Raw genomic sequence first — 27,066 nt, forward strand, 5'->3', positions numbered from 1 at the left:
CAGGACTCCTGGGTTCTCTCCCTGGCTCCGGGAGAGGGGAGTGGGGGCTGGTGCTTAGAGCAGGGGGCTGGGAGCCAGGACTCCTGGGTTCTCTCCCCAGCTCTGGCAGGGGAGTGGGGGCTGGTGGGGAGGAGGGCTAGGAACCAGGTCTCCTTGTATTTCTGACTGGAAGGTGATTAGTTCTGACCTGGCCTGTGTGTCTAAAATGAGTTTGCTGGATCTCAGCCCCATTCCTCCCAATGAGGGCGACTTTGGGGGCCGGGGACAGGGTGCTGGGATATAAAACCCAGGCATCCGGGGCTCAGCCTCTGTGGGGCCTGTCACTCCCCCCGAGCTGCAATATGGTCCCTTCCCTCGGCCTTATAGAGCCTGTCCTTATCTGTGGGCCTGGGCGGCTCCGTTATGGGGTGGGGCTGGCGAGAGGGGGCCCAGGCAGCCTCTCAGGGGGTGTCAGTCAGTGCTGGTTGTTCGTCCTCAGTGCAGGACAACAGGTAACGGGGGAGTCAGGTTCAGTGGGGGGATGATGGGGTGGTTAGGGAGGACTGGGGGCTGCTGGGGGGGAAAATGGAGGACTCAGCTGGGGGGGCGGTTAGGGGGAAGGGGTGGCTGAGGAGGGCACGCTTTGGGGGGACGCAATGAAGGCTGGAGGGGTTGGGGGGGGTTGGGGGGGGTCTGATGGGGCGCCAGACAGCCTGTGGATGTCAGCAGCCCAGAGACACCATACCTCAGCCCCATGGCTTCACCCCTCGAGCATGTTAGGGGGCCCTGCCCCTCGAGGGGGCACTGGCTCTGGTCTGGCCCCATGGCAACGGTGGGGGGGGCTGGCTCATGGTGGGGCAGGGAACAGGGCCTGAGCGATGCTGCCCCCACAAAATCCCCTGGGCATTCGGGGCATCATTCTTCTAGGGCCTCCCCTCTGGCCCCCGTCTATCTGTTGCCCCCACACCACAAGCCCACCCATCCCCCACAGCTGCGATGGGTGGGCCCCCCCATGGCTCTTATCAGCCTCCAACAGACACGGCGCCGCCCTGCTCCGGGGTGTCCGAATGTCACACAACCTCGCACTCGGCCCATAAAGACCGACGGGATGAGGGACGGAGATGGGTCCCGCCCACCCTCCAATCCCGCTTGGTGGATGATCCCCTCCCCACCTGTCCCCTCTGGGATGGGGGTGGGGATCATACATTCAGGAGGGGTCTCCATGGGGGCACTCAGGGGGCTGGTCTGCTGGAAGGCGTCGATTTCTGCCCACCTGGATCTGTCAGCAGACAGGTGCTTATCGGTGTGGTTGTACTGAGCCAAGGCGTCCCCCCCTTCCCATTTTCAGATTTGCCCCTTGTCAGAGAAAATCCAGGAGGGGCAAATTTGGCCAATAGACAAATCACATGCTTCAGGGCTCCCCAGGGTCAGGAAGGGAGACCTGGCCAGCTGTATCTGCATCTTCCCCCATCCCCTGAAGAGCTGGGGGGGCTGGCATGCTGCGGGACGGGGGTCCCGGACTCCTGAGTTCCTCACGCCCATTCTCTCTCCCGGGCAGCACCACAATCTGGCACAATGGCTTCCTTCCTCCAGCGCTGCCCCTTCCTGACCCGGGACCCCAGCATCTTCTTGCTCAAAGCTCGCCCCCTGCTGGTGAGCAGCGCCCAGCGATGTCCCATCATGGTGGCCCGGACCCTGATGGGCTCCTCCCCAGACCCGCAGAGGGGGATGGACAACCCCATCCCACTTGGTAAGCAGTGGTGAGGCTGAGAGCCAGGACTCCTGGGTTCTCTCCCCGGCTCTGGGAGTGGAGCAGGGTCTAGTGATTAGGGGTGGGTGGGCTGAGAACTCCTGAGTTCTCTCCCCGGCTCTGGGAGTGGAGTGGTGTCTAGTGGTTAGAGCGGGGGTGGAGGAGGAGCTGGGAGCCAGGACTCCTGGGTTCCATCCCTTTGGCTTGGCTGTCTCTCCCCAGCAGCAGGATCTGTCCCCCAGGAGTCGGAGACCCCAGAAACAGCCTCCAGCCCTTCCCAGACCCACTGCCCCTTCATGGAGTTGGAGGTGCGGGACAGACGGAGCCGGATCGTTCAGCGCGCTGGGCCAGAGGTGCAGGAGGATGTGAAGGTCTACAAGGCAGGTGAGGACTGCTCTGACCTCATCGGAGAACCCAGGAATCCTGGCTCCCAGACCCCCCTGCTCTAACCTCCAGACCCCACTCTCCTCCCAGAACCGGGGAGAGAACCCAGGAGTCCTGGCTCCCAGACCCCTGTACTCTAACCCAGCAGCCCCCACTCCCTTCTCAGAGCTGGGAGAGAACCCAGGAGCCTGGCTCCCAGCCCCCCTGCTCTAACCCACTCACCCCCCATCTGTGTGCCCCTCCAGACCCCCTCAGCTCTCTGCTCCTCGAGGTCCAGTCCAGCCTCCGAAAGAAATTCCTGGGCCGTGACGGGCCAGGGCCTGACGCCCGGCTCCTCCCCACCCACCTGCTCCAGGACAATCTGCCAGGTGAGGTCTGACGCTGGGTGACAAACTCAGAGAATCTCAGGATCGGAAGGGACCTTGAGAGGTTCTAGTCCAGTCCCCTGCTCATGGGATAAAAAGGAAGGTCCTTTCATGGACTGAGAACTGGTTAAAAAACAGGGAACAAAGGGTAGGAATTAATGGTAAATTCTCAGAATGGAGAGGGGTAACTAGTGGTGTTCCCCAAGGGTCAGTCCTAGGACCAATCCTATTCAATTTATTCATAAATGATCTGGAGAAAGGGGTGAACAGTGATGTGGCAGATGATACTAAACTACTCAAGATAGTTAAGACCAAAGCAGATTGTGAAGAACTTCAAAAAGATCTCCCAAAACTAGGTGACTGGACAACAAAATGGCAAATGAAATTTAATGTGGATAAATGTAAAGTAATGCACACTGGAAAAAAATAACCCCAACTATACATACAGTATGATGGGGGCTCATTTAGCTACAACGAGTCAGGAAAAAGATCTTGGCATCATCGTGGATAGTTCTCTGAAGATGTCCACGCAGTGTGCAGCGGTGGTCAAAAAAGCAAACAGGATGTTAGGAATCATTAAAAAGGGGATAGAGAATAAGACTGAGAATATTTTATTGACCTTATATAAATCCATGGGACGCCCACATCTCGAATACTGTGTACAGATGTGGTCTCCTCATCTCAAAAAAGATCTGCTGGCACTAGAAAAGGTTCAGAGAAGGGCAACTAAAATGATTAGGGGTTTGGAACGGGTCCATATAAGGAAAGATTAAAGAGGTTAGGACTCTCCAGCTTGGAAAAGAGGAGCCGAAGGGGGGATATGATAGAGGTCTATAAAATCATGAGTGATGTGGAGAAAGTGAATAAGGAAAAGTTATTTACTTGTTCCCATAATACAAGAACTAGGGGTCACCACATGAAATTAATAGGCAGCAGGTTTAAAACAAATCAAAGAAAGTTCTTCCTTACGCAGCGCACAGTCAACCTGTGGAACTCCTTGCCTGAGGAGGTTGTGAAGGCCGGGACTATAACAGGGTTTAAAAGAGAACTGGATACATTCATGGAGGTTAAGTCCATAAATGGCTAGTAACCAGGCTGGGTAAGGAATGGTGTCCCTAGCCTCTGTTCGTCAGAGGATGAAGATGGATGGCAGGAGAGAGATCACTGGATCATTGCCTGTTGGGTTCACTCCCTCTGGGGCACCTGGCATTGGCCACTGTTGGTAGACAGATACTGGGCTAGATGGACCTTTGGTCTGACCTGGTACAGCCATTCTTATGTTCTTACATTCCTGCTCAAAGCAGGACCAACACCACCTAAATCATCCCAGCCAGGGCTGTGTCAAGCCGGGCCTTAAAAACCTCTAAGGAAGGAGATTCCACCACCTCCCTAGGGAACCCAGTCCAGTGCTTCACCACCCTCTGTTATACAGACAAAACTACACAGGAGCTTTTCAGGGGACAAGACAAAGATGCCACATTTATTATGATAACAACTTGATTTATGACCAGTAACTAATATCTTAATCCTTATACACACACATTATACCCAATACCTACACACAGACACACACACATACTATACCTAATACCTACACACAGCCACACACATATTATACTTATACACACACACACATTATACCTAATACCTACACACACACTATACCTAATACCTACACACACACACACACACACACACACACACACACACACACACACACACACACACACACACACACACACACACAAAATACCTAATACCTATACACACACACTATACCTAATACCTACACACACACACATATTATACCTCATACCTACGTGCGCACACACACACACATTCACACACACACACATCCATCAGATGTTCTGCAGCTGCTGCATAGTCCTGGACATAGCCTGAGTTCGTGGCTTGATTTCCCAGCTTGGGTTCGTAGCTTGTGGCGGTAACTGGCCAGGACGGCCAGGCGCAAGGATGAGCTGAGTCTCTGTTGGGCCTGCACCAATGTCCTTCCATGTTGGCAGCAGAATGTTACCCCCTAAAGTCTCCCATGTCACCCATCCTTTTTGTGGGCTTTAGTCTGAATTCAGAGTCTATAGGTCTTGCTGTGTCACTGCCTCTGGGTCTGGTGATTGATCACCATCAATTGCAGGCCTGACTGTCAGCCTGGGACCTGGCTTTGATCTTCCTTCTGTTGTAGCTTTTCTGTTCAGGGTGGACTCTGCTTCCTTTGTTAGGGCTCTTGTCTGCAGCTTCAGCCGGTGGGGTGTGAACTCTGTTTCATCAGGACAGGCTGGGGGGCGAGTCCATCGTCCATCCACACCTCAGTCACACATCTAACATAAACTAATGAGAGTGCAGCAGGGTTTGCAAAAAGGAGGGTGGGAGGAAGCTTTTACGAAATGGAGTGAGTGTTTTAAAATGGGGGTTGGATTCCAATATGGCAAACAGTGAACAGAAGTTACAGTGTAGGCACGTGTAGTGAATGGTGAGCACTGAACAGAAGTTACTGTGTAGGCACGTGTAGTGAATGGTGAACAGTGAACAGAAGTTACAGTGTAGGCACGTGTAGTGAATGGTGAACGGTGAACAGAAGTTACAGTGTAGGCACGTGTAGCGAATGGTGAGCAGTGAACAGAAGTTACAGTGTAGGCACGTGTAGTGAATGGTGAACAGTGAACAGAAGTTACAGTGTAGGCACGTGTAGTGAATGGTGAACAGTGAACAGAAGTTACAGTGTAGGCACGTGTAGGGAATGGTGAGCAGTGAACAGAAGTTACAATGTAGGCACGTGTAGCGAATGGTGAACAGTGAACAGAAGTTACAATGTAGGCACGTGTAGCGAATGGTGAATAGTGAACAGAAGTTACAATGTAGGCACGTGTAGCGAATGGTGAACAGTGAACAGAAGTTACAGTGTAGGCACGTGTAGTGAATGGTGAGCAGCGAACAGAAGTTACAATGTAGGCACGTGTAGTGAATGGTGAACAGTGAACAGGAGTTACAGTGTAGGCACGTGTAGGGAATGGTGAACAGTGAACAGAAGTTACAGTGTAGGCACGTGTAGCGAATGGTGAGCAGTGAACAGAAGTAACAGTGTAGGCACGTGTAGTGAATGGTGAACAGTGAACAGAAGTTACAGTGTAGGCACGTGTAGTGAATGGTGAACGGTGAACAGAAGTTACAGTGTAGGCACGTGTAGCGAATGGTGAGCAGTGAACAGAAGTTACAGTGTAGGCACGTGTAGTGAATGGTGAACAGTGAACAGAAGTTACAATGTAGGCACGTGTAGCGAATGGTGAACGGTGAACAGAAGTTACAGTGTAGGCACGTGTAGCGAATGGTGAGCAGTGAACAGAAGTTACAGTGTAGGCACGTGTAGTGAATGGTGAACAGTGAACAGAAGTTACAATGTAGGCACGTGTAGTGAATGGTGAACAGTGAACAGAAGTTACAGTGTAGGCACGTGTAGTGAATGGTGAGCAGTGAACAGAAGTTACAGTGTAGGCACGTGTAGTGAATGGTGAACAGTAAACAGAAGTTACAGTGTAGGCACGTGTAGTGAATGGTGAACAGTGAACAGAAGTTACAGTGTAGGCACGTGTAGTGAATGGTGAACAGTGAACAGAAGTTACAGTGTAGGCACGTGTAGTGAATGGTGAGCAGTGAACAGAAGTTACAGTGTAGGCACGTGTAGTGAATGGTGAACAGTGAACAGAAGTTACAATGTAGGCACGTGTAGTGAATGGTGAACAGTGAACAGAAGTTACAGTGTAGGCACGTGTAGTGAATGGTAATCAGTGAACAGAAGTTACAGTGTAGGCACGTGTAGTGAATGGTAATCAGTGAACAGAAGTTACAGTGTAGGCACGTGTAGTGAATGGTGAACAGTGAACAGAAGTTACAGTGTAGGCACGTGTAGTGAATGGTGAACAGTGAACAGAAGTTACAGTGTAGGCACGTGTAGTGAATGGTGAGCAGTGAACAGAAGTAACAGTGTAGGCACGTGTAGTGAATGGTGAACAGTGAACAGAAGTTACAGTGTAGGCACGTGTAGTGAATGGTGAGCAGTGAACAGAAGTTACAGTGTAGGCACGTGTAGTGAATGGTGAACAGTGAACAGAAGTTACAATGTAGGCACGTGTAGTGAATGGTGAGCAGTGAACAGAAGTTACAGTGTAGGCACGTGTAGTGAATGGTGAACAGTGAACAGAAGTTACAGTGTAGGCACGTGTAGTGAATGGTGAACAGTGAACAGAAGTTACAATGTAGGCACGTGTAGCGAATGGGGAACAGTGAACAGAAGTTACAGTGTAGGCACGTGTAGCGAATGGTGAGCAGTGAACAGAAGTTACAGTGTAGGCACGTGTAGTGAATGGTGAACAGTGAAGAGAAGTTACAGTGTAGGCACGTGTAGTGAATGGTGAGCAGTGAACAGAAGTTACAGTGTAGGCACGTGTAGTGAATGGTGAACAGTGAAGAGAAGTTACAGTGTAGGCACGTGTAGTGAATGGTGAGCAGTGAACAGAAGTTACAATGTAGGCGCGTGTAGCGAATGGTGAACAGTGAACAGAAGTTACAATGTAGGCACATGTAGCGAATGGTGAATAGTGAACAGAAGTTACAATGCAGGCATGTGTAGCGAATGGTGAGCAGTGAACAGAAGTTACAATGTAGGCACGTGTAGTGAATGGTGAGCAGTGAACAGAAGTTACAGTGTAGGCACGTGTAGTGAATGGTGAGCAGTGAATAGAAGTTACAATGTAGGCACGTGTAGTGAATGGTGAGCAGTGAACAGAAGTTACAATGTAGGCACGTGTAGTGAATGGTGAGCAGTGAACAGAAGTTACAGTGTAGGCACGTGTAGTGAATGGTGAACAGTGAACAGAAGTTACAGTGTAGGCACGTGTAGTGAATGGTGAACAGTGAACAGAAGTTACAGTGTAGGCACGTGTAGTGAATGGTGAACAGAAGTTACAATGTAGGCACGTGTAGTGAATGGTGAACAGTGAACAGAAGTTACAGTGTAGGCACGTGTAGCGAATGGTGAGCAGTGAACAGAAGTTACAGTGTAGGCACGTGTAGCGAATGGTGAGTAGTGAACAGAAGTTACAATGTAGGCACGTGTAGTGAATGGTGAACAGAAGTTACAATGTAGGCACGTGTAGTGAATGGTGAGTAGTGAACAGAAGTTACAGTGTCGGCACGTGTAGCGAATGGTGAACAGAAGTTACAATGTAGGCACGTGTAGCGAATGGTGAACAGAAGTTACAATGTAGGCATGTGTTGCGAATGGTGAACAGAAGTTACAATAGTGAAACAGTGCACGTCTCAGTGATTTAAGCAGGACTTGGACTGCTGGTGAAACGTACAAGGGCAGCTGACTGAACAGCTCCGGCTCCTAGCCAGCATCTCCACTGTCAATTCACCAGGTCTTGGGGGAACCGGTTCCATGAACGAACCTTGTTTCATTCCTAAAACTTTGCTTATGAAGTTACATGAATAAAGTGAACCGTTAAAAACAATTTCATTCATCAGTTCTAACCCTCCTTGTGAAATAGTGTTTCCTACTATCCAACCTAGACCTCCCCCATTGCTCCTTGTTCTGCCATCTGCCACCACTGAGAACAGCCGAGCTCCAGCCTCTCTGGAACCCCCCTTCAGGTAGTTGAAAGCAGCCATCAAATCTCCCCTCATTCTTCATAGACACTCCACAGGGCAGAAGTGACACCACCAGCCCCATAGTGCAGGGCAGAGAACATCCCCCCGGCAAATAATTCCTGGAGCGGATCCCTTTGGAAAAACCAGCCCAGCTTGACTGTGAGCCCGATAAAGGTTTAGGGACACCCAGAGCATGGGGTTGCCTCCAGCCCATCCTGGCTACCAGCCATTGCTGGGTCTCGCCTCCAGGAACTGCTCTGAACCCACTTATAGTTCTGGCCTTCACAACATCCTGCAGCAGGGAGTTCTGCAGGTCGGCCGTGCGCCGCGTGAAGACCTCTGGCCTTGTGTCTGCATGAAACCTGCCGCCTCTTGATTTCGTGGGGGGCCCCTGATCCTTGTGTTATGGGAAGGGGTGAATGACGCCCCCTGGTTCCCTCTCTCTGCACCAGTCCCAAGTTCAGAGCCCGTGCTCGCCTCCTGCCTCCGGCGGCTCTTTTCCAAGCTGAACTTTCAGTCTCTCCTGCGGTGGCTCCTCCAGCCCCTGGATCTGTTTCCTGGCCCGTCTCTGCACCATTCCCAATTGGAACAGAGCTCATGGGAGCCGGGGATATTCCCTAGCTGATTACCTGGCCTGGTCCTAGACGCCAGGGTCGCTTGTGGGAGTGGGAGCCGTAGATTCAGGGCCCCCCTCCATTGCTCTGCGTTCCCCCTCACCCCACTGCTATGCACCCCCCCGCTCTGTGCCCCTCCACTCCACTGCTCTGTGCCACCCCTGCTCTGCGCCCCCCCTCGCGCCACTACTATGCATCCCCCCACTCTGCGTGCCCCCATCACCCCACTGCTCTGTGCCAACCCTGCTCTGTGCCCCCCCGCTCTGTGCCTCCCTGCTCTGCGCCCCCCTCTCGCCTCACTGCTCTGAAGGGGGGGAACCACTGTGTCTGGGGGGGAAGCGAGGGAGGGACCCCCTGTGTCTGGGGGGGAAGTGAGGGGGGAACTGCTGTGTCTGGGGGTCTGTCTCTGACTCTGTCTGTCCCCCCCCCCCAGGATCCGGAGCTTTCTCCTATGATTCCTTCCTGGAGGGGCGGCTGGAGGCCAAGCGCCGGGATCACACCTATCGCGTCTTCAAGACGGTGACGCGCCGGGCGGATGCCTTCCCCTTCGCCCGGGAGGCCGCGGGCCCCGAGGTCTCGGTCTGGTGCAGCAATGACTACCTGGCCATGAGCCGCCACCCACGGGTGCTGCAGGCTGCCATGTGAGAGGGTGCCCCTCACTCCCAACCTGCAGCCCCTGCCAGCCCGGCCCTGGGCTCCCCACAACAGCCCTGCTGGTGCCCCTCACTCCCGACATGGAGCCCCTGCTCACCCAGCCCTGGGCTCCCCCCAGCCCTGCCGGTGCCCCTCACAACTGACCCGCAGCCCCTGCTAGCCTGGCCCTGGGCTCCCCCCAGCCCTGCCGGTGCCCCTCACAACTGACCCGCAGCCCCTGCTAGCCCAGCCCTGGGCTCCCCCGCAAGGCCCTGCCTGTGCCCCTCACTCCTGACACGCAGCCCCCTGCCCCCGCCCCCGCCCCAGCCCTGGGCTCCCCGCCTGGCTCTGCCAATGTCCCTCACTTCCGACCTGCAGCCCCTGCTAGCCCAGCCCTGGCCTCCCTCCCAGCCCTGCCAGTGCCCCTTACTCCCGACCCGCAGCCCCTGCTAGCCCAGCCCTGGCCTCCCTCCCAGCCCTGCCAGTGCCCCTTACTCCCAACCCGCAGCCCCTGCTAGCCCAGCCCTGTGTGCTGACCCCTCTCTCTCCTCTAGGGACGCCCTGCAGCACCATGGCTTGGGGGCCGGGGGCACCAGGAACATCTCGGGCACCAGCCAGTACCATGTGGACCTGGAGCGGGAGCTGGCCCAGCTCCATCGCAAAGACGCCGCCTTGTTGTTCTCCTCCTGCTACGTTGCCAACGACTCCACCCTCTTCACCCTCGCCAGGATGATGCCAGGTACCCGGACGCCTGGGTTCTCTCCCTGGCTTTGGGAGTGGAGTGGGGGCTAGTGGATAGAGCAGGAGGCTGGGAGCCAGGACTCCTGGGTTCTCTACCCAGCTCTGGGAGGGCAGTGGAGGCTAGTGGTTAGAGCGGGGGGGGGCGGAACCAGGACTTCTGGGTTCTTGCCCCAGCTCTGGGAGGGGAGTCGGGGCTGGGAGTTAGAGCGGGGGGACTGGGAGCCCGGATGCCTGGGTTCTAGTCACAGCATTAACAGCCCCCGCCCCACTCCCAGGCTGTGAGATCTTCTCGGACGCGGGGAATCACGCCTCCATGATCCAGGGGATCCGCAACAGCGGGGTCCCCAAACACGTCTTCCGGCACAACGACCCCCAGCACCTGGCCCAGCTGCTGGGCCGCAGCCCCCCTGGCATCCCCAAGATTGTGGCCTTCGAGACTGTGCACTCCATGGACGGTAGGGTCCCGCCCTCCTCCCCGCAGCCCACGGACCCCCCCAGCCCCCTTTGCTACATCCCAGGGTCCCCCCGCCCTGCCCCCCCAGGGTCCCACCCTCCCCCTGCATCCCAGGGATCCCCTCGCCCTGCCCCACCCCCCAGGTCCCATCCTCCCCTCGCATCCCAGGGACCCCTCCGCCCCTCCCTCCAGGGTCCCCCCACCCTGCCCCCACATCCCAGGGACCCCCCCACCCCACCCCCCAGGGATCCCACTGCCCTGCCCCTCAGGGTGCCACCCTCCCCCTTCATCCCAGGGACACCCCTGCCCTGCCCCCGAGGGTCCCAGGGACCCAGCCTTTGCCCCCTAGGGTCCCACCCTCCCCCCGCATCCCAGGGCCCCCCCCCTGCATCCTAGGAGCCCCGTGCCCTGCCCCTGTGTCCCAGGGACCCCCCACAGCTGCTCCCTCTCCCCCTGCAGGTGGGATCTGCCCCCTGGAGGAGCTGTGTGACGTGGCCCATGAGCACGGCGCCCTCACCTTCGTGGACGAAGTTCACGCCGTGGGGCTGTACGGCGCCCGTGGGGCTGGCATCGCGGAGCGTGACGGGGTGCTGGGCAAGGTCGACATTGTCTCCGGCACCTTGGGTGAGTCGGGGGGGAGGCACCCTAGGGCGGGGGATGCTGGGGGGCAGGAGACTGAGCAGGGGCCTAGTCAGGGGGCGTCTCCCTGGCACCAGGGGGCGCTGTGCTGTGGGCCGGGGGATCTTCCCGGCAGGTGGGGGCTGAGCACTAGGGGGTGCTGTGCTGTGGGGCAGGGGTCTTTCCCCGCAGGCCCGCCCCCGCGCCAGGGGGTGCTGTGCTGTGGGGCGGGGGCTGGGCACTAGGGGGCGCTGTGCTGTGGGGCGGGGGGGCTCTCCCAGCAGGCCCGGCCCTGGCACCAGGGGGCGCTGTGCTGTGGGCCGGGGGATCTTCCCGGCAGGTGGAGGCTGAGCACTAGGGGGTGCTGTGCTGTGGGGCAGGGGGCTTTCCCCGCAGGCCCGCCCCCGCGCCAGGGGGCACTGTGCTCTGGGGTGGGGGCTGGGCACTAGGGGGCGCTGTGCTGTGGGGTGGGGGGGATCTCCCAGCAGGCCCGGCCCCGGCGCCAGGGGGTGCTGTGCTGTGGGGTGGGGGGGATCTCCCAGCAGGCCCGGCCCCGGCGCCAGGGGGCGCAGTGCTGTGGGGCGGGGGGGATCTCCCAGCAGGCCCGGGCCCGGCGCCAGGGGGCGCTGTGCTGTGGGGCGGGGGGGCTCTCCCAGCAGGCCCGGCCCCGGCGCCAGGGGGCGCTGTGCTGTGGGGCGGGGGGCTCTCCCAGCAGGCCCGGCCCCGGCGCCAGGGGGTGCTGTGCTGTGGGGGGGGGGGGATCTCCCAGCAGGCCCGGCCCCGGCGCCAGGGGGCGCTGTGCTGTGGGGCGGGGGGGATCTCCCAGCAGGCCCGCCCCCGCGCCAGGGGGCACTGTGCTGTGGGGCGGGGGGGATCTCCCAGCAGGCCCGGCCCCGGCGCCAGGGGGCGCTGTGCTGTGGGGTGGGGGGGATCTCCCAGCAGGCCCGGCCCCGGCGCCAGGGGGCGCTGTGCTGTGGGGCGGGGGGGATCTCCCAGCAGGCCCGGGCCCGGCGCCAGGGGGCGCTGTGCTGTGGGGCGGGGGGCTCTCCCAGCAGGCCCGGCCCCGGCGCCAGGGGGTGCTGTGCTGTGGGGCGGGGGGATCTCCCAGCAGGCCCGGCCCCGGCGCCAGGGGGCGCTGTGCTGTGGGGCGGGGGGATCTCCCAGCAGGCCCGGCCCCGGCGCCAGGGGGCGCTGTGCTGAGGGGCGGGGGGCTCTCCCAGCAGGCCCGGCCCCGGCGCCAGGGGGCGCTGTGCTGTGGGGCGGGGGGCTCTCCCAGCAGGCCCGGCCCCGGCGCCAGGGGGCGCTGTGCTGTGGGGCGGGGGGCTCTCCCAGCAGGCCCGGCCCCGGCGCCAGGGGGTGCTGTGCTGTGGGGCGGGGGATCTCCCAGCAGGCCCGGCCCCGGCGCCAGGGGGCGCAGTGCTGTGGGGCGGGGGGCTCTCCCAGCAGGCCCGGCCCCGGCGCCAGGGGGCGCTGTGCTGTGGGGCGGGGGGGGATCTCCCAGCAGGCCCGGCCCCGGCGCCAGGGGGCGCTGTGCTGTGGGGCGGGGGGATCTCCCAGCAGGCCCGGCCCCGGCGCCAGGGGGCGCTGTGCTGTGGGGCGGGGGGGATCTCCCAGCAGGCCCGGCCCCGGCGCCAGGGGGCGCAGTGCTGTGGGGCGGGGGGCTCTCCCAGCAGGCCCGGCCCCGGCGCCAGGGGGCGCTGTGCTGTGGGGCGGGGGATCTCCCAGCAGGCCTGGCCCCGGCGCCAGGGGGCACTGTCTCACCCTGCTCTCTCCCCCAGGGAAGGCCTTCGGCTGCGTTGGGGGGTACATCGCCAGCACGGCGGCGCTGGTGGACACGGTTCGCTCCTACGCGGCCGGCTTCATCTTCACCACCTCGCTGCCCCCCCCGGTGCTGGCCGGCGCCCTGGCCTCGCTGCGGGTGCTGGCTGGGCCCGAGGGCCGGGGGCTGCGCCGGGCCCACCAGCGCAACGTCAAGCACATGCGGCAGCTGCTGATGGACGCTGGGCTGCCCCTCGTCAGGTGCCCCAGCCACATCATCCCCATCCGGGTACGGCCGGACGCCTGGGTCCTCGGGGCGGGGGGCTTGAGCAGGGGGAGCTGGGAGCCAGGACTCCTGGGTTCTCTTCCGGCTCTGGGAGGGCAGTGGGGCCTGGTGGTTAGAGCAGGGGGGCTGGGAGCCAGGACCCCAGGAGGAGAGTGGGGAGGTGTATGTGGTGTGGGAGGCGGGAGGGGGTATTTCCCAGACTCCTGGGTCCCATCCTTGTCTCTCCGATTGTCCCCCTGCAGGTGGGCGACGCGGCCTTGAACTCCCAGCTCTGCGACCTTCTCCTGTCCCAGCACAACATCTACGTCCAAGCCATCAACTACCCCACGGTGCCCCGGGGCGAGGAGCTGCTGCGCCTGGCACCCTCCCCCCACCACACGCCCCCCATGATGGACTACTTCGTGGGTGAGGGCAGCGGGCTGGGGGGAGGGGACGGGCCATCTGGAGCTGGGGGGGGTAAATGGGAGCGAGGTGGGGGCTGGCCAGGGGCACTTGGGGGGGGCAGTCAGGGAAGGATGATGATCCCAGGGGGAGGGGAGATTGGGGCAGCGGGGGGAGGCTGGGAGGGTACCTGGGGGGGGGCAGTCGGTGAAGGATGAAGATCCCAGGGGGAGGGGAGATTGGGGCAGCGTGGGGAGGCTGGGAGGGTACCTGGAGGGGCACAGAGGTCTCACCCCATCTCCCCCCTGCAGAGCGCCTGGTGCAGGGCTGGCAGGACGTGGGGCTCCCCCTGCAGCCCCCCGCGTCCTCCGCCTGCCATTTCTGCCAGCGGCCCCTGCACTTCGCCCTCATGAGCGAGTGGGAGCGGGATTCCTTCGGCAGCCTGGGGGCCCAGTGCGTCACCAGCAGTGCCTGAGCCCGGGATGGACGCCCCCCCCCTGCGTGGGACGGACACCCCCCCCCGCTACACGGGGCAGACCCCCCGGCGTGACCTGACAAGGGCTCTAAATAAAACCCACTCAGCTTGTGTCTGTGTCCCTGACTGCGTGGAACCCAGGGGTCCGGGCACCTATCCCCCCACTGCTCCCCTCCCAGAGCCAGAGAGAGAACCCAGGAGTCCTGGCTCCCAGCCCCCCCGCTCTAACCATCAGCCCCTGCTCCCCTCCCAGAGCCGGGGGGAGTACCCAGGAATCCTGGCTCCCAGCCCCCCCTGTGCTGTAACCCACTGAATCCTGGGCCAGGTTTTCCCCTGCCATGTGGGCCCCTGGGCTCCCTGCCTGGTTGGTGGGGGGGCTGGCCCTAGGGGCCCCATGTGGCGGGGGGGGGATAATCACAGTTGCACTTGGCTGTCGGGCAGCCCCACGGTGCTGGGGGGGGTGTGCCCATCTTGCGCCCTCACTGCAGTCCACCTGCTCCGGAGGGGCTGGACCTCCCAACCTGCCCCTTCCGCCTATTCCAGACCCAGGCTCCCCCCCCCCGCCCACCAAGGTTTCAGGAACTCACTGTATCAGCCCCCCCCCAAATCCCCATCTGCAGCTGGGGCCCTTGGCAGCGGGGCTGGGGGGGTCCCAAGATGCTGCAGCCTTTTGTTTCTGGAGGGGAGGGGGGTTGGCGGTTTTACATGCTGCACTCCCTGGAATTACAGTTCCTTTGTTCCCGGTCCCTGGTGTCCCATGGGGGGGCCGGATTTAGGGGCACTTCCCTTGCCCCAGCTCCTGCCTCCCGATTTCCCCTTTTAGTGTCGAGTCCCAGAGGAAAGGGGGGGGTTGTCGTGACCCCTCCACTGGTACCTCACTTGACTCCCCCAAATCAGAGCATCCCTCTTCTCTGCAGCAAAGAGGGTTCTTGGGGGGGGGGGTTCCTGCCACGCACCCCCCGTGGGAAAAAACTTTGTAACACGATTTTTTAGGCGAAGAAGAACAAAAGGCCAAGGGGGGGGTCGTTACCCTCCCCCGGGGCACTCTGCCCCCCCTACAATGGGGCGGCTCCCTGCTCAGGGAGGGGGGGCACCAGGCAGGGTTTAAATGACATCGGAGTATTTAGCCCTGGGTTCTTTATGTGGGGGGAACTTGTGCGCCCCCCCTCCCCCCTCCCAGCAGGCATCGCACGGGGGGGGGCTGTTAAACTCGCTTTGTGGGGGCTACAGACTCATGAACCCGCAGGTGGCCAAAGTGGGAATGGCAGCCCCCCCGCCCCCCGCCACGGTCATTTGCAGTTCGCTGCCCCCCCCGCGTGCCCCGAGAGACCCCCCCCCGCGCTGTCCTCGTAGCTACAGACATTTTTGAATAAAAGTTTGGAGTGTTTCCTACGAGGGGGGGATGTAACTGTGGTTCCTGCTGCCCCACTGCCTGGCATTCCCGCCTCCCCCCGCCCCAGGCGTCGTGGTCATGGAGGGGGCCTGGAAGGGGTCACCCCAATCTCTGGGGGCGCCCCCCACTGCTCCCGGACACCAGTTGGAGGGTTGCAGCATTGGACATTGGAGCGAGCCCCCCCCCACCCCTCGAGACTGGCGGACAGGCCGCGGGGGTGAGAGGGGGGGCGCTGTTTGTCACCAGGGAAAGCCGGGGGGGGGCGGGGAAAACAGCTGATTCGGTCACATGACTAGCCTCACAGCTGGGTCCCGCCCCCGCCCCCGCCGAGTCGGTCTGGCCAGGGAGCGGAGCGGAGCCGAGCTGAGCTGAGCTGGGCCGGGCGGACGCTGCTGGAGGCCGGGACAAGCGCTGAACGGAGCCATCGGCAGCTGGACCCCCCCACCCTCCTCCAGGCACCGAGCACGGGGGGGAGAACCCAGGCGTCCGGGCTCCCCTGCACCCCAACCCACCAGACGCCGCTTCCAGAGAACCCAGGTGTCCGGCCCTAACCCCTAAGGCGGAGGTACTGGGGGGGGCAGGACTTGGATAGCAAGGGGGGAATACTGGGGGGGCGCGGGGTGTGGGGGAGGTGTGTGGCTGGCAGAGGGGACCACGCCTCTGCCGCCATCCAGGTCTGGGTCTATGCTGTAGTCTGGGGGGGGCGGGTGGATTAAAGGCCTGGGGGGCTGAGTAGGGCACAGGCTGTGGTCCCAGATGGCTGCCCCAAGGTGGGGAGGACTGGGAGCCAGGACGCCTGGGTTCTCTCCCTGGCTCCGGGGGAGTTGGGAGCCAGGACGCCTGGGATCTCTCCATGGCTCTGGGAGGGGAGTGGGGGGCTAGTGAGTTAGAGGGGGGGCTGGGAGCCAGGACGCCTGGGTTCTCTTCCTGGCTTTGAAGGGGAGTGGAGTGGGGGGGCTAGTGGGTTAGACCAGTGGCCCCTGGGGGTACTCAAAGTCTTCCAGGGGGGAGTCCATCAACTAGAGATTTGCCTGGTTCCCAAACTGGGGACTCCCTAATGGCGGCCAGACAGAGCTGTCCCTAGGGCCCCGGGGAGGCAGCAGCCCGAGCCCCTGGACATCCAAGCGCCAAGCCGAGCCGTCTCTACCCGCTGGGGAGATTCACACAGAAAAGGAGGCGGATAATTTGTTGCTGTTTTTTAAAGTAAATAGGCAGCTCCTGTGCTGAAGGTGACGCTGAAGAACAGGTTTGACTTGGGCGGAACGTGGGCCGTTTGCCTGGACTGCTCGGGACTCGAAGCCCTGCGGGTGTTCGATCCGGCGGGTGGTGTAGACACCCTGAGTCGGCTTCTTAAATCCCTTCCTGTGTTTCACATCTGCGACTCCCCGGTGAAATGGGGGAGCCTTGTCCCGTGACCGGCTCCTTCCGAGGACCGCGAGTGACGGACGGACCGCGAGTGACGGACGGGAGGGCTTGGATGAGGGTTGCCATTGTCGTCATGTAATAAACCTACTGTCGTGATGAATAATAATTAGCGTTCATTAGTGTGGAAGCAGCAGGCCATAAACCCCCATTAGATTTCCAAGGGCCTTTTTCATTTGTATTCATGTCAAGGAGAAAATCCCATTTTTCGGGGGGGTGTTTCGTGAGACCTGACATTCCAGTGACAGGGGCCCCCCAGGTTGGTAACAGGTGGGACCATGGCCTGGTTTTACCAGCGACTCCAGAGAAGGCACCAGCGAAGCCAGTCCCTGCTAACATCACACGGGCAAGGGCTGGGTCGCGCTGCGCTGTCTCCAATATGGTACAACGGGTACTGGGGTGTGTGTGTGTGTGTGTGCAGGGGCGCTGTCACCGTCACCAATATGGTACAACGGGTACTGGGGAGGGGGTGCAGGGGCCATTCAGCACCAAAATCTCACAAATTCTGTGCCCAAACCTCAGCCAGTTTTATTTGTCAATCAAATCCATGCAGAGGCTCCAGCCTGGCAGGGGGGAGCCCCCACTGCCCGGCTGCACCAAGGTGGGGATCACCCTCTGCCCCCAGCCCTGACACAGCCCCAGAACCACCCTGGGGCATTGCCCCGCGGGGCCAGGCAGGCTCCCTGTGTAGGGGGGCGATCTGGCGGCAGGGGAAGGTGGTTGGGGTGCATGGGGGGAGGGAGGAAGTTGCGCTCTCTGCAGCGGGGGGGCGGGGCTATATAAGGCCCCGCCGCTCTGACGCCACCTGGCGGCCGCTCTGGTGAGCCGCCGCCGCGGCAGAGGGGCGCATGCGCAGATGCTCCGGCCGCCCCATTGGCCGGCCCGGAGCGGGGCGGGGTATAAAAGCGGGCGCGGCTCTCGCGCGGGGAGCGGCGGCTGCTGCTGCATCCGGAGCAGGGGCTGCAGGGAGCGGGGGGAGCCCGGCGTCCGGGGCTCGGTCTGGCTGGGGCTCGGCTCGGTCCTGGGCGGGAGCAGCTGCTCCGCCTTCTCCCTTCGCTGCAGCCGGGCCGGCCTGCGGGGTCAGCAGCGGCTAAACCCGAATCCTGCCCCAGGAAATGGGGGGCAGAGCCCATTGCCCGGGGGGGCTGGGTTGTAACCTTGCCGGGGGGTGGGTCTAGCTGTGTGTGTGTGTGAGACCCCTCTGCTTTCAGAGACTCCGATCCTGGGGGGCGTTTCCATTGAGCCTGCCTCCCGCCAGTGGCCAATGCCAGGTGCCCCCCAAAGGGAGTGACCTGACCCCAGACAAAGGGGCTGGGGGCACCCTTCCTGAGTGCCCTCAAAACGAGCTTGATCAGCTGTGTCGCATCTGCAAATGTGTGAAAGTGGAATGAATGATAAGAAATGTTGAAGTACAGGTGCCACAAGTACTCCTGTTCTTTTTGTGGCACCTTATCATGAGCTACAGCTCACTTCTTCAGATGCACAGAATGGAACAAATTAACAGAGGAGGGGTTATAGTTGGTAAGGAAATAAGATCTGCATGCCTGGCCCAGGTAAAGGTATCAGATTCTGCTTCCTTTGTTAAGTGCTCTCCCTTTTAGCAGAGCACTGTGCTAATATGTTGGTTCCCACTCTGTTCTGGTAGGGATCTTTTTGTCTTGTATGATTTAGGAGGACAAACTCAGCCACCCTAAACCTAAATTAGCTAAAGGAGAGGTTGATTGTTTCATGCAGTGGCAGAAAGAGGCAAATCATAGGTGGACAAAATCAAAACTCACCTCTCTCAAATAAAGTTAAAAGCTTTATAATCCAAATATATATACAGCTATATAAAAACAAAGCAGTGTAAAGGAAAATAAAAGTTCTAAACCAGCACAACATCTGGTTTGTAAAAATTCATTTGACTTTTTAATTCAAAGTTGCAAATCTGACAGACCTTTTTGCAATAGGGCAGTCAAGACTTTTTTCTTTATCAGGTCTCTTGTAAGCGCAGGAGTTGAATATGCTAAATGTTATTGTTAAGTAATGTTAATGTAATGTTTAAGTACCCCTGTAACACTGTATAGTGTGTATGATTTTTGGACAAAATCCTTAGAAGGTAATATGGTAATGATGCTTTTCAGCTATTACATTACCTGTGAATAAACTTAAAGCTTAACACAGCAAGAAAAACATTAAAACCTAGCCTGCCTATGGAACAAAAATAACATGGGAAAATATAGGGGTAATTACTGTTTTGCCTACAGTCAGCAAGACTATTTGTAAAAGAAAGAATGCCACCCTGCAAGGGGTATGATGCTCTCATAAACACCTGACCAATCAGGAGACAAGATACTTAGGGGCACACCAACCCACTTTTACCTTACCAATCTGTTAAAAGGTAACATAGTCCCTAGGAAGAGACTAATTAGGCATAAATAAGGGTGCTAATGGCAAAACATTAACAGAAGATCAGTAATATTATCAGATATCTGTATCGAACTGGTGTGAGTCCAGTAACTGGCAGGTGCCCTGGAGGTTTTTTGCCTTCCCCTGCAGCGTGGGGCATGGGTCGCTTGCTGGTGGATTCTCTGCAGCTTGAGGTCTTCAAACCAAAGGGGTTGTTTGGATGGGGTTCTGTGGCCTGCATTGTGCAGGCGGTCAGACTATTGGTCCCTTCTGATGTCCCATGGAGTTATATTCTTCATTTCGTTGCGTCCTAGGACTCACCCTTCTTCCTTGGGGAACACACATCCCTAGCCAGCTCCAAACTGAAACCCACCCCACCCCCCCAGACTCTCAATACTCCCAGCAAGAACATTCCCACCTAACAGATGGGCCAGCTTCCACAAAGCATCTTTATTTATAAAAACAGACAGAATTTTCCCTTTTGTACAAAACCTGAGTTACAAAAAGAATTGAAGGGTGAGGTGGGGGAACAGACCCACAATGCCCTGCACCTGTCCTATGGGGCTGGGGAGCGAAGCCCCAGAAGAGCTGCTTCATGAGCGCCCCTTGCCAGCCCAGCGGAAGAAGTCACAGCGGGCACGGGGGTCACTGCGGCGCCCTGGGGGCCGGGCACAGATGTAGAAACGCCGCCCGCGGTTGGGGCCGGGTTTGCGGACGGTTCGCAGGGCACATGGCTCCCTGTGGCCTGGGCAACAGGGTGGGAGAGTGGGGCCACACAGCACCATGCGCCAGTGGGCCGTGCTGCTCAGCTGGGTGCCTGCTGCCTGCCCCATTGTCAGCTCCAATTGTCTGCCCTGCCCTGGTGCACTGTGGGCTGCTTCTTGTCCTCTCTGCCCCAGCGCATCCTGGGCCAGTTCCTGTGTCCCGTGCCCTGAGGCATTCTGGTCCAACTCTTGTCCATTCTGGCCCATGCCTGTCCCCAGCTGGCCCTGTGCAGCTCTGAAATACCTCAGAAGGTCCCCTTGTCCCCTGGGCAGGCGTCGCCCCCTCCGTGCGGAGCACCCTCGTCCCACCCCTGCCCCCCGACATGTCCTGTGGACTCCCGCAGCCCCTGCTCCTGGCTCCACCCTGACCAGGAAGCGGCTGAGCTTCTGCTGGGTGCCGGCGAATTCGGGCATGTGGCGGGTGCAGAGCGGGGGGCAGTGGGGCGCTGGCAGGAAGGTGGCCGCCAGCTCAGCCAGCACAGGGCAGTGGTCAGAGCCAGGCACCTCAGGCAGGATGCGGGCATCTCGCAGCTCGGCCAGCGCCAGTGCCCGGTCGGCCAGGACGTAGTCTAGCCGCGTGCCGTGGTTGGTGAGACGGGCGCCGGTGTCAATGCGCCAGCAGGTGAAGGCGTAGGGCTGGCTGGGGTGCAGGAGGCGGAAGGTGTCGACAAAGAGCCCCTGCCCGGGGGGCCCATCTGGCGCCCACAGGAACCCGTCCAGCCAGCGCCGGCCTGGGTGCTCCTGGAACGCCTCCTGGGGGAGGGAGAGTCAGTGTAAAGCTATGAAAGAACAAACAACCTCTTCAGCCCTCCCAGAGCTGAGGCGAGGACCCAGGAGTCCCGGCTCCCCATTCCCCCCCAGATTAGAGGGGGACCCCCTGGGCACTAACCAGGTCCCCTGGCTCACAGTGGTCGATGGGCCGATGCGACGTGTTGATGTCCCCCAAGATCACAACGTGGCTGGAAGACAAAAAATGGGGCTGGGGAGTCAGAGGTCGGTCCCCTGCCCTCATGGCAGGACCAAATACTGTCTAGACCATCCCTAATAGACATTTATCTAACCTACTCTTAAATATCTCCAGAGATGGAGATTCCACAGCCTCCCTGGGCAATTTATTCCAGTATTTAACCACCCGGACAGTTAGGAACTTTTTCCTAATATCCAACCTAAACCTCCCTTGCTGCAGTTTAAGCCCATTGCTTAGAGGCGAAGGTGAACAAGTTTTCTCCCTCCTCCTTATGACACCTTCAGATACCTGAGAACTGCTGTCATGTCCCCTGTCTGTCTTCTCTTTTCCAAACTAAACAAACCCAATTCTCTCAGCCTCCTTCATAGGTCATGTTCTCTAGACCTTTAATCATTCCTGTCACTCTTCTCTGGACCCTCTCCAATTTCTCCATGTCTTTCTTGACGTGCGGTGCCCAGAACTGTACACGATACTCCAGTTGAGGCCTGACCAGCGTGGAGCAGAGCGGAAGAATGACTTTTGCTCACAACACACCTGTTAATGCATCCCAGAATCACGTTTGCTTTTTTTGCAACAGCATCACACTGTTGACTCATATTTAGCTTGTGGTCCACTATAACCTCCAGATCCCTTTCTGCCTTCATCCTTCCTAGACAGGCTCTTCCCATTCTGTGTGTGTGACACTGATTGTTCCTTCCTAAGTGGAGCACTTTGTTACCTCAGACCATTTCTCCAATTTGTCCAGATCATTTTGAATTTTGACCCTGTCCTCCAAAGCAGTTGCAATCCCTCCCAGTTTGGTGTCATCTGCAAATGATAAGCCCAGGCAATGAGAGGATGGGGGGAGACAGCACCTCAGATGGAGGGGAGGTCTCTAGTCCTAGGAGGCGCTCTGAGGAGGGTGATGGAGAGACAAGACCTGGGTGCGGGGGGGTGGTCCACAGTGAGATGGGGGGGCAACCTGGACCCTCTGGCTTCAAGAGGTGCTTCGGTTTGGGTTGATGGGGTCAGAGGAGACTGAGGGGGATACGATCTCTCAGCAGTGCCTTGGCCCGGGGTGTCAGGGATTGGGGCAGGGTACATACCCCCCGTCTCTTAGCAGCGCCTCGGCTCGGCCCTGCAGCAGCTGGTAGAAGGATGCCTGGTAGGCAGCGCGCTCGGGGCGCTGGGGGTCGGCCCGTGGGCAGTACACATTGATCACCGTCAGGGTGGTCTCCTGCTGTGCCGATGTCCTGTGGGGGGGGAGAAGGCAGAAAACACATTGGGAGTGTGTTAGGCTGGCATCTGCGCCCTGCCCCCTAGCCCTTGCCAAAAACAATCCCCCCACACCTGGCTCCCTGCCCTCCCCAACCCAGCACTCTGTGGGCCCACAGCTCCTCACCCCACAATCCTCGGGGACACGGCCCCAAGGCGCCCCTCACCGTATGCGGTGGTGGGTGATCACCGCGCGCCCCTCACTGTCCAGCGCCTTCAGCTCCTGGGGTGTGAAGGCCCCTAGGTCTCCATAACACCCCACGGCGCCACCCTCCCCGGGCCGGGCCAGGAGCCCGGAGAGCCCCTCCTCCGCCGCCAGCGGGGTGGCACTGTCCTTACAGAAGGTCGCCACACCTGGTTGTGGGGAGAAAGAGCGAGAGAGAACCCAGGAGTCCGGTGCTAGCCCCGGCTTGGGGAGGGGCTGGGAGCCCGGACGCCTGGGTCCCAAGCCCTCCCCCGTTACCTGAGTAGCCGCTCCGGGTGCGGCAGAAGCTGAAGTAGGAGTTGTAGCCGTCCACCATGGCCAATGGCTCCGCCAGCAGGTCCCCTGGGGACACGGGGTCACCGTGGGGTCAGGCTGGGCCCCTCCAGCCCCCTTCTGCACAGTGCCCCCAACCCCCATCGCTGGCCCTGCTCGTTGACCTCTGACCCCCCCTGCCATCACTACTTCCATGTCCATGCCCTGTGAACCCTGCCCTTTGACCCCTTCCCCACTGGACCTCCTGCCCCAAGCCCTGCCCTTTGACCCCTGCTCCTTTCCCTTAGCTCCTCCCCGTGACCCCGACCCCCCATCCCTGTGACCCTTGCCCTACTCCCTTCCCCGCCTCCGCCCCTGTGACCCCTGACCCCTATCCCTGTGACCCTTGCCCTACTCCCTTCCCCTGGCTCCGCCCCTGTGACCCCTGACCCCATCCCTGTGACCCTTGCCCTACTCCCTTCCCCGCCTCTGCCCCTGTGACCCCTGACCCCATCCCTGTGACCCTTGCCCTACTCCCTTCCCCGCCTCCGCCCCTGTGACCCCTGACCCCTATCCCTGTGACCCTTGCCCTACTCCCTTCCCCGCCTCCGCCCCTGTGACCCCTGACCCCTATCCCTGTGACCCTTGCCCTACTCCCTTCCCCGCCTCCGCCCCTGTGACCCCTGACCCCTATCCCTGTGACCCTTGCCCTACTCCCTTCCCCTGGCTCCGCCCCTGTGACCCCTGACCCCTATCCCTGTGACCCTTGCCCTACTCCCTTCCCCTGGCTCCGCCCCTGTGACCCCTGACCCCTATCCCTGTGACCCTTGCCCTACTCCCTTCCCCTGGCTCCGCCCCTGTGACCCCTGACCCCTATCCCTGTGACCCTTGCCCTACTCCCTTCCCCTGGCTCCGCCCCTGTGACCCCTGACCCCGCTCACGCGTGACGCGGGTCTCCTGCAGGCAGATCACGTCCCCGCCCAGCGCCCCGAGCCCCGCGGGACCCGGCCCGGCCCGGAGCCCGGCCACGTTCCAGCTCAGAAGCCGCATCCCGCCGCGCGGGAACGCCGCTCGCGTCACTTCCGCCCCGCAACCCCCTTAACTAACTTCACTTCCGCCCCGCTCCGCACCACATCCGCTCAGCACCGGAAGTGATGATCGGAGGACCGGGAGGAGACTAGAAACGCTCAGAGCTCCCGCTTCCGGGCCTTGGCCCCGCCCCATGGCATGGACACACCCCTCGGGCGCCTGCTGCCAGAGCCCCGCCCCCTCAGGACAACGCCCCGTGCTGGTAACTGAGACTTTATTGGGCTCTCAGGCAGGCTCCTCCCCCAACGGGCCCAGGAGGCTCCGCCCCTTTCTCCACCATGCCCCGCCCCTTCTCTACTGGCTCCTCCCCCGCCAGCCGTCAGCGCCTCTTCTTGTCCCGGCGGGGGGGGCGGCTCCGCGCGTCGCCCCGACTCAGGCTGAGGCGGGACAGGGACTTCACCAGCGACAGGATCCGGCCGGGCGTCCTGCCTGGGGGCAGAGAACCGGCCGGGTCAGGCGGGGGGGCCGGGGGGGGGGGCAGAGAACAGGCGGGGGGGCCGGGGGGGCCGGGGGAGGGCAGAGAACCGGCCGGGTCAGGCGGGGGGGCCGGGGGGGGGGCAGAGAACCGGCCGGGTCAGGCGGGGGGGCCGGGGCATCGGGCTGGGGGCGGGGTCCTGGGGGGCAGGTGTCAGACTGGTGGGGCCTGGGCGTCGGGCTGGGGGGGGCAGAGAACCGGCCGGGTCGGGCTGGGGGGGGGGGGCAGAGAACCGGCCGGGTCGGGCTGGGGGGGCAGAGAATCGGGCGGGGGGGGCGGGTGTCGGGTGGGGGGGCAGAGAACGGGCCGGGTCGGGCGGGGGGGGCGGGTGTCGGGCTGGGGGCGGGGGCTGGGTGTTCAGACTGGGGGGGGCAGTGTCAGGTTGGGGGGGCAGGCATCAGGCTTGGGGGGCCGGGGGTCGGGCTGGGGGGGGGACGTGGCCCCCTGCAGAGGACCAGAACACCCGGTCGAAAAGGGCCCCTGGTGGCTCCCTGCCGGCCAGCGCCCCGCACCGCTCCCCAGAAGTGGCTGCCAGGTCCCTCCCGGAGCCCACACCCGTGAGCCAGCGGCGGAGGGAGGGGGCTGGAGTGATGGGGGCGGGGCTCCAGAGAAGGGGCGGGGCAAGGGCACGTGGTTTTGTGCAGTTAGGAAGTTGGCCCCCCTGGGCCCCAGAGGGATGGCCAGACAGGGTGCCCTGGGCTCGGGCCGCAAAGGCGAGCTGGGGGATGCAGTGGGGCAGGGCTGGGCTAGGGGCTGTCACACGGGGGGGGCACCCTCCCCAGCCTGTGTCTGGCTCTTACCCCGGCTCTGCGATGATTTGCTCTGTCTGGCTCCCCCCCCTCGATCCGCCCGCCTGGAAATGAAACGAGACTATGAGACGCAGGGATCACCCCCCACCTTCCCCCACCCCCCCACCTCCTAGCCTCCCACCTCCCAGGCCCTTCACCCCCCCAACCGCCCCACCCTGTACGCCGGACACATTCCATTGCCCCAACCCCCCAGATCCCAATTTCCTGGTCTCCTCCCCATCACCTGCTGGACTCTTTCCTCTTGCTTGAGGGGCTGCTCCCCTGACTCCTCTCCTGGGGGGCCGGTGACCCCTCCGGCGACTCAGACTGGCTCCTGCGCTCCCCTGTGGACCCGCCCCGCTGCGACCCTCTCCCCACGCTGGGCAGCTTGCGCGGCAGTGAGGGGCTGAGGCTGGGGGGTGTGCGGCTGTGTGAGCTCCCTGGGTCATCCCGAGAGGGGCTGGGGGTCCGGAGACTGCGGATGCTCAAGGCATCCAGGGCTTCTTCCTCAGGGGCCAGCGACTCCAGGCTCTGGGGAGGACAACGGAATGGGTTATAGCTAGAGAACATAGGACTCCTGGCTCGCAGCCCCCCTCTCCCCTCCCACAGCCAGGCAGAGAACCCAGGAGTCCTGGCTCCCCCCCAGCCACTCTACCCCACCAGACCCCCCTTCCCTCCCAGCGCCAGGGATAGAACCCAGGCGTCCGGGCTCCCAGCCCCCCCTGCTCTAACCACTAACCCCCTGCCTGGAGAGGAGCAGCTGGTGGTGCCTCACCCCGGTGGTGTCCTGGCTGATGCCTTGGAGCAGGGGTTCCCCGAAAGCCCCAGGGTCTCCGGGCAGGGCCTGTCCCCCGTGGCTCTCCTCTGCGGGCGGCCGGAGGAGGTTGATGATCTGCACCCACATGTCGAAGAGCTCGTAGTGGGCATCGCCCTGGGGGCAGAGCTGCAGGTAGAATGAGCGGCCGCTGGCCAGCTTCAGCCGCAGCTGCAGCATCTCGCCGTCGTGCACCGAGATCTTCACAAACCGCAGCGGAAGCAGCCTGCAGGAAGAGTAGAGGGCTGTGGGTCAGGGCTGAGGTGGGGGAGCCTAGGCCTGGGGGGCTGCAGGTCTGGAGTGAGAGGCTGGGGGGCCGGGGCTGGGCTAGCAGGGGCTGCGGATCGGGAGTGAGGGACACTGTCAGGGCTGAGGGGTGGGGGAGCCCAGGGCTGCAGGTCGGGAGTGAGGGGCACCAACAGGGCTGGGCTAGCAGGGGCTGCAGGTCAGGAGCGAGGGCCACCAGCAGGGATGAGGGGGGAGCCCAGGGCTGCTGGTCAGGAGTGAGGGGCACCAACAGGTCTGGGGCTGGGCTAGGAGAGGGCTACGAGTCAGGAGTGAGGGGCACCATTTACTGCGGGGGGGCGGGTCTCACCTGGTGAGCTCTAGTGCCTTGGCAGGGGGGCCCCTGCGGCCCCGGCTCTCCTCAGAGGGGACCACGGGCCGGGCCAGCAGCAGCACGTTGGGCACCAGGAGAGCAGGGCTGGTGCAGGCCACGCCCACCGTGACCACTCGGACACGATTGTGCACGTCCACCACCTCCCCGCGCTTGCTGATCTGCGGGTGGGGCACAGAAGGGCAGGTTAGTGCCTCCCCTTCAGCTGCTTGGCCCCAGCTGGTCACTGCCCCATAGCGCCGCCCCCAGCTCTGAGCCCAGCCCTGATACCTGTATGAAGTCGCTCTCGAAGATGGGGGCATACTGGAAGATCTCGTACTCGCCGGCCCGGAGCTGGCGCTGCAGGGGCCCCATGGCCGTGTTCATCAGCCCCCGCGCCTGGTCACAATCCGCCGTGTAATAGGGCAGCATGAACTCCTGGTGCATCTTCCCACCAGCCTAGAGCGGGGGGAGGGAGCCTGGATGCCTGGGTTCTCTCCCCAGCTCTCGGAGAGGAGGGAGGACTAGTGGTTAGAATGGGGGGGGGCAGAGTCAGGACTC

General features: G+C 61.1%; 3 protein-coding genes across 12 annotated transcripts; 1 reads left to right on the forward strand and 2 right to left on the reverse strand.

The window, feature by feature from the left end:
* The first annotated feature begins 384 nt into the window (after positions 1–384).
* On the forward strand, positions 385–14,865 carry ALAS2 (5'-aminolevulinate synthase 2). 4 transcript variants are annotated; one of them, XM_030547356.1, is made up of 11 exons: positions 385–491; positions 1,538–1,729; positions 1,952–2,113; positions 2,359–2,481; positions 9,187–9,394; positions 9,941–10,125; positions 10,403–10,582; positions 11,041–11,205; positions 12,978–13,246; positions 13,486–13,648; positions 13,936–14,865. In XM_030547356.1, the coding sequence occupies exons 2-11, from the start codon at positions 1,555–1,557 to the stop codon at positions 14,097–14,099; spliced, it is 1,794 nt and encodes a 597-aa protein (XP_030403216.1). In that variant the 5' UTR covers positions 385–491; positions 1,538–1,554; the 3' UTR covers positions 14,100–14,865. The 4 variants fall into 4 exon arrangements, with proteins under 4 accessions (XP_030403216.1, XP_030403217.1, XP_030403218.1 ...); XM_030547357.1 differs by having other exon boundaries at positions 1,955–2,113; XM_030547358.1 differs by lacking the exon at positions 2,359–2,481.
* A 4,867-nt stretch (positions 14,866–19,732) lies between these two features.
* Positions 19,733–24,064, reverse strand: APEX2 (apurinic/apyrimidinic endodeoxyribonuclease 2). 7 transcript variants are annotated; one of them, XM_030547366.1, is made up of 6 exons: positions 24,047–24,064; positions 22,751–22,834; positions 22,455–22,641; positions 22,119–22,265; positions 20,956–21,025; positions 19,733–20,819 (listed from the first exon to the last, which is right to left on the reverse strand). In XM_030547366.1, the coding sequence occupies exons 2-6, from the start codon at positions 22,806–22,808 to the stop codon at positions 19,896–19,898; spliced, it is 1,386 nt and encodes a 461-aa protein (XP_030403226.1). In that variant the 5' UTR covers positions 22,809–22,834; positions 24,047–24,064; the 3' UTR covers positions 19,733–19,895. The 7 variants fall into 7 exon arrangements, with proteins under 7 accessions (XP_030403226.1, XP_030403223.1, XP_030403221.1 ...); XM_030547363.1 differs by lacking the exon at positions 24,047–24,064 and adding an exon at positions 23,686–23,809; XM_030547361.1 differs by lacking the exon at positions 24,047–24,064 and adding an exon at positions 23,852–23,996 and having other exon boundaries at positions 22,455–22,834.
* Positions 24,065–24,072: 8 nt separating this feature from the next.
* Positions 24,073–27,044, reverse strand: LOC115643381 (protein FAM71C-like). Its single transcript, XM_030547368.1, has 6 exons — positions 26,797–27,044; positions 26,506–26,687; positions 25,872–26,136; positions 25,341–25,627; positions 25,109–25,161; positions 24,073–24,262 (listed from the first exon to the last, which is right to left on the reverse strand). Exons 1-6 carry the CDS (start codon positions 26,950–26,952, stop codon positions 24,153–24,155), a joined length of 1,053 nt encoding a protein of 350 aa, XP_030403228.1. The 5' UTR covers positions 26,953–27,044; the 3' UTR covers positions 24,073–24,152.
* Positions 27,045–27,066: the final 22 nt, after the last annotated feature.

Source organism: Gopherus evgoodei, unplaced genomic scaffold (genome assembly GCF_007399415.2).
Source record: "Gopherus evgoodei ecotype Sinaloan lineage unplaced genomic scaffold, rGopEvg1_v1.p scaffold_57_arrow_ctg1, whole genome shotgun sequence".
NCBI classification, from domain to species: Eukaryota; Metazoa; Chordata; order Testudines; family Testudinidae; genus Gopherus; species Gopherus evgoodei.